At 32.9% G+C, this 10,036-nt stretch overlaps 3 protein-coding genes across 6 annotated transcripts; all 3 read right to left on the bottom strand.

Annotated features, from left to right (window-relative positions):
- Positions 454-2,763, bottom strand: LOC104749401 (F-box/LRR-repeat protein At3g59210). 2 transcript variants are annotated; one of them, XM_010471024.2, is made up of 4 exons: positions 2,583-2,763; positions 1,399-2,477; positions 1,178-1,318; positions 454-1,098 (listed from the first exon to the last, which is right to left on the bottom strand). In XM_010471024.2, the coding sequence occupies exons 2-4, from the start codon at positions 2,326-2,328 to the stop codon at positions 724-726; spliced, it is 1,446 nt and encodes a 481-aa protein (XP_010469326.1). In that variant the 5' UTR covers positions 2,329-2,477; positions 2,583-2,763; the 3' UTR covers positions 454-723. The 2 variants fall into 2 exon arrangements, with proteins under 2 accessions (XP_010469326.1, XP_010469325.1); XM_010471023.2 differs by having other exon boundaries at positions 1,399-2,384; positions 2,583-2,762.
- LOC104749399 (F-box/LRR-repeat protein At3g59200-like) lies at positions 2,910-5,265 on the bottom strand. The gene is made up of 4 exons (XM_010471022.2): positions 5,059-5,265; positions 3,869-4,838; positions 3,632-3,772; positions 2,910-3,545 (listed from the first exon to the last, which is right to left on the bottom strand). The coding sequence occupies exons 2-4, from the start codon at positions 4,808-4,810 to the stop codon at positions 3,072-3,074; spliced, it is 1,557 nt and encodes a 518-aa protein (XP_010469324.1). The 5' UTR covers positions 4,811-4,838; positions 5,059-5,265; the 3' UTR covers positions 2,910-3,071.
- LOC104749398 lies at positions 5,667-9,823 on the bottom strand. Of its 3 annotated transcripts, none has more exons than XM_019237993.1 (5): positions 9,599-9,823; positions 9,345-9,435; positions 6,245-6,353; positions 6,044-6,108; positions 5,667-5,908 (listed from the first exon to the last, which is right to left on the bottom strand). In XM_019237993.1, exons 1-5 carry the CDS (start codon positions 9,685-9,687, stop codon positions 5,774-5,776), a joined length of 489 nt encoding a protein of 162 aa, XP_019093538.1. In that variant the 5' UTR covers positions 9,688-9,823; the 3' UTR covers positions 5,667-5,773. The 3 variants fall into 3 exon arrangements, with proteins under 3 accessions (XP_019093538.1, XP_010469321.1, XP_010469323.1); XM_010471019.2 differs by having other exon boundaries at positions 5,669-5,908; positions 6,044-6,120; positions 9,599-9,820; XM_010471021.2 differs by having other exon boundaries at positions 5,669-5,908; positions 6,044-6,120; positions 9,632-9,820.

Raw genomic sequence — 10,036 nt, 5'->3', positions numbered from 1 at the left:
CCCCACCAGTCTATTACAGGCACTCATTATCTCAACAATACACACACGCATTAAGAAAGAAATATATACATATCTATATAGAGAGGGTAAGATGTGTATATGTAAAGAAGATGTGAACATAGTTTTTTATTCATTTGACTTTTATTTAACATTTCTGTAAATCCAAATGGCTTCAAAGGTCCACCATTTCCACTTGTTTCTCTTGTTTTGGCCTAAGTACACTAACCCAACATTGTTTTTGGTTTCTCACCAATGTGGTTCGTGATTTACTTAACTTTTTGAGACGAAAAAGAGAAGTCATTCATTCACACCATTTAGAGAATGCAGCATCACAAGAAAGATCCTGTGAATTGGAACCAGTTTGAGAGAGCAACAGGACTTTTATTTAGTTTCTTCTCCACTCAATTAAGAAGAGAACAAGATAACAATGATTTTTCTATGGCAAGTTAAGTCTCATGTTAGTTTCTTCTCTACTCAAACATTTTAACGCACCAAAAGAAAGAAACTCAAACTACAACTCAAGTTTCTCACAACAAAAGCATAAAACATACAAGGATGGGATATTTTTAAGCAGCAAAGTACAAACAATAGAAATAAGAGAATCTTGATATATTGTTTAGTAACTACAGATACTTGTAGCCAGGACACACATCCATATATAGCTTCCAAAGGGTATATGAGACATGACCGCATTATTGATTCCACAAAACCAGTAAGGTTCTTCTATAGGTGCAATCCATATTTCATCGACAAGGAAATGGGCAAAGTGGATGACAAGCTAAGGTTTTCAGAGATTACTTGAATCTTGCACTTGAGTGAAGCTACTGCAGGAACCATCTGAAGTTGGCTTGACACTTCAACTAGATCATTCTCGGATTTATTGTAGTATATTATCAGTAGTTCAAGATTTGGCATTTTCTCCAAGAAATTCTTTATCTGCTCTATCTCTTTCTCCATATCGTCACCATCATTGGTTTCTCCAAATTTCAATATCTTTAGAAGCTTCACCGGACTTGATGATAAGCAAGATGGACTATTCTCCAAACCTTGGCACAAGCACACATCCCCACATCTATCTGTTGCTTTGTGAAGGAGTCCCTACAACATAGAAGAAACATCTCAAACTTTAATGTAAAATTAGTAAACAGAGTTACTTTCAAGGGTTTGATTTGCTCACTTGGAAGATAAGGGTTTCAAGATTTGGACAATTCTTAAGCAGATTTGGCAGTGATTCCCATCCTAGTTCCGGATGACTCTCAATAGTTAGATGAGTCAAATTGTTGAATACAGGTATTGCTTGACAGCAAAAATTAAGTGTCTAAAACAAAACAAAAGATTAGCACTCATTTTCATATACTAATTAACGAAAAACCTCGAGTAATGTTTAGATTTACATACCTCAAGAGTGTCACAAGATAAGTAAAGGGTCTTCACATTGCATATTCCCATAACAAGATTCATTGCATTGCCAACCATCTCTGTTTCCTCATCAACATCTGATACATATCTCACATTTGCTTTTTGATCATTCGTCATACGAATACAGATACTAGCTTCAACCAGCGAATCAAAATTCACTTTTGGATACTTTAGCGCAATATTATCAGAATATTCAAAGTAGACAACATTTGGAGTATCAAATGATACACTCTTTGGATTTCCGGGATAGTGTGCACAACAAAGCGTTAGTCTCTTGAGGATTTTGGAAGACACAGAGCAAGAATCCCAATGATCCGAAGCAAGATTAAGCAAACTTAATTCCTCAAGCAGTGGACAACCAGAAAGAAGCTTTGCAAACCCAATCTCACTCTCTTCAAACACAACTGAATCTAGATTTAGTGTCTTAAGCTTTGGAAGACAAACATTTCTCAGTTTAATTCTGGGACCATCTTTAGGTCCTATTTTCAGCCTAACCAGTGTCTTACTCGCAAAAACCTTTGATGGCAGCCAATAAACCAATGAGGGAGAGACATGTAGAGCAAGATCTGACACACCATGTCTCAAAGCATTTAATATCCAAGGGAAGACGTCTTCATCCTCAATGCCATCTCCACATTTTAGAGAGAACTTGTAGATATGATCTTTCCCTCGCAATTTTAATACTCTATCCACAAAATCTATAAAACTCGTCTGGTCTTGCGTTTCAATCTCGGGATGCAGAGAGGAAAAGACATCAAAATCAAGATTTGGTACAAGAGCAAACAGATACCGCCATCTTTTTGAGAGAAGTGATGTCAAAGCAGCTTCTTTAGTAGACAGATTTGACAAGATTTGGCAAAGAAGATTGTCTGGTAAACAATTGATTACATCTTTGGAACTATCATCCATGCTTCTTTCTAAGACAGATCAGCACTTACAAAACCACAGATCAGCACTTACAAAACCTAAACAACACATCCAGCAAGAAGATTTCAGAAGCTGAACTCAAGATACAATAATACACGGTCCTAACTCCAAACCAGTTTCAAGGTCTAATCCTTACACAATCGAGGAAATAAACACGAACCAGTCATAAAAAGAAAGAGAAAACCCAGATCTTATAGGATGAACATAAGGTCAAAAGCAGAGATTAGAAAACTTACTTTTGTTAGAGTGTCAAAGCAGAGCCCATCAAAATCACCCATACAGCTTCAAACAGACGGTGAGGGTTCATAAGGTATTAAACAATGTCTGGACCAAAAGAGATGCAGCAACTTGGTACTATTAAACAATGTCTTGGAAACATGAAGGAGCAAGTAAAGTCTATCCGTCATTTAATTATTGGTCTACCTTGTTAATTAATAATTTTATCTGATATAGACATATATAGTATTAGCCAAGTCGTATGATCTTGTTAAGGACCAGTAGAAAAATCTAAAGATATATATGCGTTCACACCACAGAATAAGCCACGTGCAAGCATGTTTGGAAGTTGGAACAAACAGTTTTAACACCACAGAATAAGGGGGAAACAAACATCACATAAAGTTTTAACATTCTCAGTTTCAAAAAAGACAAGAGCTAGAGAGTGCAAAAGTACAAAAAGACAGAAACAGAGGAAATCTTTAATTGCTTTGAGTTTAGATCAAAGCCTAGTTGAACCAGTAATCTTCGTCTTCTGGGGAAGAACAATACATAAGCATGGGATCTTTTATCTCGGTAGGAGGAGGAGACTCAGGCCAGCGATGTTCTTCTTCGGGAGGAAGAGCAGACCATTTCGTTGTTAAGAAAGAAGGAACAGTGCATGTCAAACTAAGATTCTCAGAGACTACCTGGATCTTGCACTTTGGTGAAGCTACTTTAGGAACCTTCTGAAGCTTCTTGGATAAGTTTAACACAGCAGGGTCATACGACGTATTGTAGTACACAATCAACTGTTCAAGACGCGGCATTTTCTCCAAGAAATACCTAATCTGCAGTATTTCTGACCCGTCTTCTTCATCGTTGTCATCAAACAGAAAAATCTTTAGCACCTTCACCGGAGAAGATGAAAGGCAAGAAGGATGCTTCGGACGTTTACAACAGCACACGTTCCCACATGCCTTGTTATACTTGTGGATAAGACGCTGAAGAAGTAGTTTCATAGTTAAGTTGTATTTGTTTTCATGTGACTGATAAACAAAGATATGCTTTAATGGGTTTGGTTCTATACCTTTAAAACAAGGGTTTCGAGATTTGGACAATTCTTGAGTAGACCTGGCAGTGAATCCCATCCAACTTCCGAGTGACTCTCAATCGTTAACTGAATCAGGTTGTTGAATACCGGGATTGGCTCACAGCAGAAAGTAAGTACCTGAAACCAAAAAATGAATCAAGAACTATCTCATCACTCACTTGTGATCATCATCAACTCGAGATAAACCAACCAATGGGATTGAAAAATACAAACCTCAATAGCTTTGGCAGATAAGTAAAGGATCTGAACACTGCTAATTCCCTTGAAAAAATCTGTTGCATTAACGGTCATCTGTCTTCCCTCATCATCTTCCGGGAAATAGTCGTCTTCTGAAACGTTTGCATCTGCACTCTGATCATCAGTCAGTCGAAGACCGATATGAGCTTCAACAAGCGAACTAAAGTTCACTTTAGGATACTGTCCCGCAACAGCGTCAGAGTACTCTAGGTAAACAAGATTTGGAGTAACAAACGACACGCTCTTTGGATTCTCATCAGTGTACTCCTCCTCACGGAAAAACGTCAGCGTCTTGAGAGATTTGAGAGACACAGTGCAAAACTTCCAATACTCCCACCCTATATTCATCAGAACTAGTTCCTCGAGCACAGGACAGCCAGAGAGAAGCTTAACAAACCCAAAACCACGCTCTTCAACCACAACAGAATCAAGATAGAGAGTCTTAAGCTTTGGAAGAAAAACATCTTTCCTATCAATGGTGAGACAGAGATCCTCTCCTGGTCCTAATTTCAGCTTAACCAGCGTCTTACTCACAAAGATCTCGCAAGGCAAGGTATACTCCAAGAGGCTTAGATCAAGATCTGATACACCGCGTCCCAACACATTTAATATCCAACCAGTGACACGATCAAGATCAATATCAAAATTACTACAGTCTAGAGAGAATCTGTTCACGGTAAGATTCCCTTGCAAAGCCAACACTCTGTCCACAAACCCCATAAAACTTGTACTGATTTCAGCATCGCTTCTTCCTACATCGTTCTCATAGTCGGAGTCATCAAAATCAAGATTTGTTACAAACGCGAACAAGTAACGCCATTTCTTCGAGAGAACAGATGTTGAAGCTGCTTCTTTCGTTGGAAGGTAGGACAAGATGTGGGAGATTAGAGGGTTTGGTAGATTGCTGATCAAATCCATCTTTTGTTTTTTTAACAACACTTGCAACCTAATAATACAGTTGGAGGAGGAAACAGGATTGTCAGAGCGGAAACTCGAAACCTAACAAAATATGACAATTTCTCAAACTAGAAAAGCAGTTCCAAGTTCTTGTCTTTTTTTACACACACACACAACTCCTAACCGGAAACAAAGAAAGCTAACTGAAGGCAGACACTGAGTGAGTGAGAACAAGTATCATCAGATGAAGAAGAAATGAGGAAACTTACTTGAACCCATAAAAATCGCCAGAGTCGGAGGTTTTGTGTGTGGAAACAGAGCCGCAAAATGAAAATTAGGGTTTTTTTGTCAATTTTGGCCGTCAGTGAGATCGGTAGGCGATGTGGCGGGATGGTGTGAATTCCAATGCTGGAACCACTAAACGACGGCGTTTTTAGTGAATCACCAAGAATTGCTTTCTAATTTTGGTTGCTTCTTAAAGTAAAATTATTATACAAGTCAATCCTGAATTTACTCCTAATTTTCTGCTATTATTATTATCATAAACTACTCTGAGATGATGAAGAAGAAGACGAGTCCACTAGTCGATGAGGAAGAGTGCACAGTAGATGAGTAGGCTGATGTTATCAGAGATTACTTGCAGCAATTAGTGATGCTCTAAGTAGAGAGCAAGCTGTAACAGAGTATCGATTGGTTAAGAAAGAAAGATTCACAGTTTCGATCTTAACACACAATATGATGGAGAATAAGAAAGGACCAATCTATTGATTCCCTCTACTAATATAATATGATTTAAATGTATCGGCTTTATCCAAGTCAAGAAGAAATTTTGAGAGAGAGAGAGAACGACGCAAACAGTAAATAAGCAGCAACAACTTGGCATATTATAGATTATTATAGGAAATAATTCATCAAACCATTCATACATTATTGATCTATGGATTGGGGGGTTAGTATAAAACAAAACAAAAAGATAGAAAAAGATTATATAAAAAAAGAGATTGAAAAGTTAAAAGAACAAAAACAAGATAGCCTTCTTCTAGTCTTTTGGGCGGTGAAAAACTCTGCATCCTGCAGTGCTTCAATCTGTTTTTTAAGGAGTCTTTGGACGTACTCCACCTGTGTAAAAAAAAGAAACAAAAAGGAGGTGATTGATAAGATAGCCAAACAAGCACACTCAGAATCCATTTAACGAGAAACATATATATGTGGAAAAAAAAAAAAAAAAAAAATTATATATAAAAATGCTCTCACTTCATATCGAAGAACCATCATCCAACCGGCATGGTATCTAATACCAAGACGAGCTCTGTCCTTAGCTGACAAAAGAACTGAAGTAGTTTTACATGAAAGAATGAATTGAATGAAAAAAAATCAGTAGATGAGGTATAGTAGTAGATCAAACATTGCTACACAGCTTTGTACAGAGCAAGTAAAATAAAGATGGGGTCGTACACATTTTTGTGGATTCCAACACGGATTTGCCAAGTGCCTCAAGCTCTCTGGATGTGTCTGCAGCCATGTCCAGGTAGTATTTCTCATCTTTCGCATGATCTTCAATCGACTGAGAGAAATGACCGACCGTAGTGTACCATTATTGAGAAAGGCAGACACAATATACTAACCAGTATAAAAAGACTTTGCTCTAAAAAAAATTGGATTTTCAAATAGCCATATATGTATATATATACTAGTAGTTATTCCGTGTTATGCACGGATTTAGTTTACATTGTTTTTTTATATATTTTTTTTGTAATTTTGGAGATCGTGAGTTAAGATAATATAAATTAAATAAAAATATTATTAATATTTGAAATATGAGGATTAGTAAAATGTGTATTTTTCTATTTATAAGAGAAATTGTAGTTAAAAGCATATGGAAAATTTATTATATAATTGGATAATAAATACACTAATCTTTATATCAATTAAGTAAGTGTAATTTATACCTTCTCCGGTTTTTTACTTGTCAGTTTAAGGTTTTCTCACACTTATTAAAAAAACTATTAAATTGTCTGTTTTACCCTATATTAATATATTTTATAAATATTTAATTGGTCAAAACTTTAAAACAGCAGGGAGAAAACTGGAATATTCACCAATTTTTTTATTTGAAAACCTAAATCAAACAACTAAATTAAAACAGAGAGAATATTTCATTGTTATAGGAATCACATAAACTTTGTGAGAGTTATAGATATGCAATCATTACATATTAATATATTTTCTTATATATGTAATATTTCTAAATACTATTGTTTATCACTCATTGTATTACTATAAATAATAAATTACAAAAATGAGAGTTAGTACAACATATGAGATTGATGTGATAGAATAGAAAGGTTAATAAAAAATTTTGTCAGGTTTATAAAAATACATTATTGTGAATTAATAACTAAAATTTTCTATTGTTTTCAATATATATTCAAGAGTTATATATTATAAATATAGATCTATGAACAGGCATCTTAGCTAATCAAATCATGAATTCAAATATATATATATATATTCACTTCTCTCTTTAAACAGAAATATATACAATTATCTTTTTATCAAAAAAATATATTCAATTCTCATTTAGTTATTTAGATATTATATAGTAAAATATACTTTAGTTTAATTTAAATGGATTGAAAATGAAATAAAATAATGTAATATCAAGATCATGTGAATTATTTGTATTAAAGTGTGGTGATAAAATAACCAATTATTACTCGATATTATCCTATACAACCAAAATATATATATTATAAACTTATATCCTTAAACTATTTAATCATCGATTATTTGTTAAGCGAAAATTTTATTATGTAAATTCAATTGAATAAATTTGTTACACTAAAAATTAAAAGAAAAAAATGACACTTTTGAAAGAAGAGAGCAATAAATGATAATCTTTTGGAGCTTTCCAAAAGATAACTTTACTTTATTATTAGACGATATAATATAGTAAGGTTTCTTTCAACTTTTACTCTAAAAATCTGACTTTAAAAGGTTTTTATACGGGTTTTAAAAGGTTTTTAAATACCTTGTAAACGAATTTACAAGGTTTTTAAAAACGTTTACAAGGTTTTTAAAATGTATAAATTTAAAAAATTTGGCGGGAAAAATTATTTTTTGGCAGGAAATTTTTTCGATTTTGGCGGGAAAATTTTTCATTTTTGGCGGGAAATTTTTTTGATTTTGGTGATTGTACATTCTTGTCGTCATTCAAAGAAAGAGTATTTTGGTTATTTTGTACATAAATAGGGGTAGTTTTAGAAATGGTCAACATGAAGGGGTATTTTTAAAAAGGGACATGGAAAATGGGGTATTTTTGAAAATGCCCCTTTTATATTAAAATTCTTTTAAAAATCACATATACCTGAATTTTTTTTTTCTTTTATAAATATTTTAAAATGAGTGCATAAATCATCAAAATATGAAAATAGTTAAAATAATTTACATTTTTGGAAAAAATATTCAAGACTTAGTAAGATAATATTTTTTCTAAAGTTAGGAACTTCCCAAAAATGGATGATCCGAACAACAATACTATTGTTACCGGTGTTTTGTTGTTCGTTGGATATTGAATCGAGGATGCATTTGTATGGTAATAGGTTGTTTTTAGAAAACTAAACTTTATAGAATGTTTGAGCCTTTAAGAAGAAGAAGGGATTGAAATCAAATATTAATGAGAATAAATTCGCAAGTGTTTCAAAATAATAAGTTAAAAATGAGAAGTAATATAAACAAAAATGAAAATTGAAGAAATAGTAGGTATAAGGCAATGCATAAAATGATGGTATTATTTCAAATAAAAAAATAACTGATTATGTTCATAATTTATTCTGAAATTCCTAATATAAAAACTTATAAATTTTATGTTATTCCAAAATACTATGACGTTTGAAATAATAAGTGTGAATCAAACAATATAATTAAAGAATTAGATCAAAAACATCTTAAAATCTTACGTAATTTTCCAGAAAGTAAGCTCAAATTTTTAATTTTATATAAACAAATTTTAAAAGATTTAAACTAATTTACTTTAATAATACCTACCCATTATTTTACTTAAATTTGATTCTGTTTGTGCCGTGAAAATTATATAAGATTCAAACACAGAAATTAAACCCAAGAATTCAAACCTATAAATTTAATTTAATGTTGGTATAGTTCTAAGATGAAACCAACCACAAACTGATATAAGTTAGCTTTAGATTCTTGGGGGCTGCATATGTTTTTGATTAAAAATGGGATGAAGGAAATGTAGACTGTTTTTTTTTTTTTTTTTTTTTGCNCAATACTATTGTTACCGGTGTTTTGTTGTTCGTTGGATATTGAATCGAGGATGCATTTGTATGGTAATAGGTTGTTTTTAGAAAACTAAACTTTATAGAATGTTTGAGCCTTTANAAAAAAAATACAGGTATTAAAAATATAATAAGCTAAGTGTCATCTCTTTAGTACAAGTTGAGAAAAAATTTCTCGTATCATATAAGATATTATATTTTAAATTTCAATAAAAAAAAATACAATACCGACATAGTATGAAACAACATTATTGTACCTTGTTTAATAAGTCTATAACTTTTTGAAGATCTCTAATCTGCTTCTTGGGATTGCCCGAGTTGAAGAAACCCGTTCCTCTCCGACCATAACTAATTTTGCATCCAACCAACCAAAGAAAGAACAAAAAAAAAATCAAAACTTTGACCCAATCAAATCAATCAATCGGTCTGAAAAAAAAAATTTAGGGTTTTTATATGGTTCCATGTCTATATATAACTAGACAAATCCAAAGACCAAAGTAAATCACAAAACCCTTGCATATGCTGCAGCAATTTAGATCTGTGCCTGGTTGGGAGTGATCGGAAAGAAGGTAGAAGAAAAGGTCTTCTTGTCTCCTCCATCGGTTATAGTTTCCTCCTACTAATTTGATGAATGAGAGAGAGAGAGAGATTAAAAGTATCATTTCTATGCTCTATACCCCTCTATTATTATTAGTATTATACTAAAAAGAAAAGAAAAAGAACTTCCAATTTGCTTCCCCAAAATATATTCTTTTAACTTTTAAGAACTCGTCTATTACCACTACCACCACCACATATAGACTTTTCGAAACGGGATTATTAAGAAATTTTCCACTTTTCACTCCAATTATTTTAAACCTGCTATTTTAAAAAAAGTATTTTAAATTTACCATTTTTGGTCACTTAAAAATTAAAATCTATACAATTATAATTTTTTAAAACTAAAATA

This window comes from Camelina sativa, chromosome 16 (genome assembly GCF_000633955.1).
Source record: "Camelina sativa cultivar DH55 chromosome 16, Cs, whole genome shotgun sequence".
NCBI lineage: Eukaryota > Viridiplantae > Streptophyta > Magnoliopsida > Brassicales > Brassicaceae > Camelina > Camelina sativa.
This window is presented reverse-complemented; position numbering and strand designations above follow the sequence as displayed.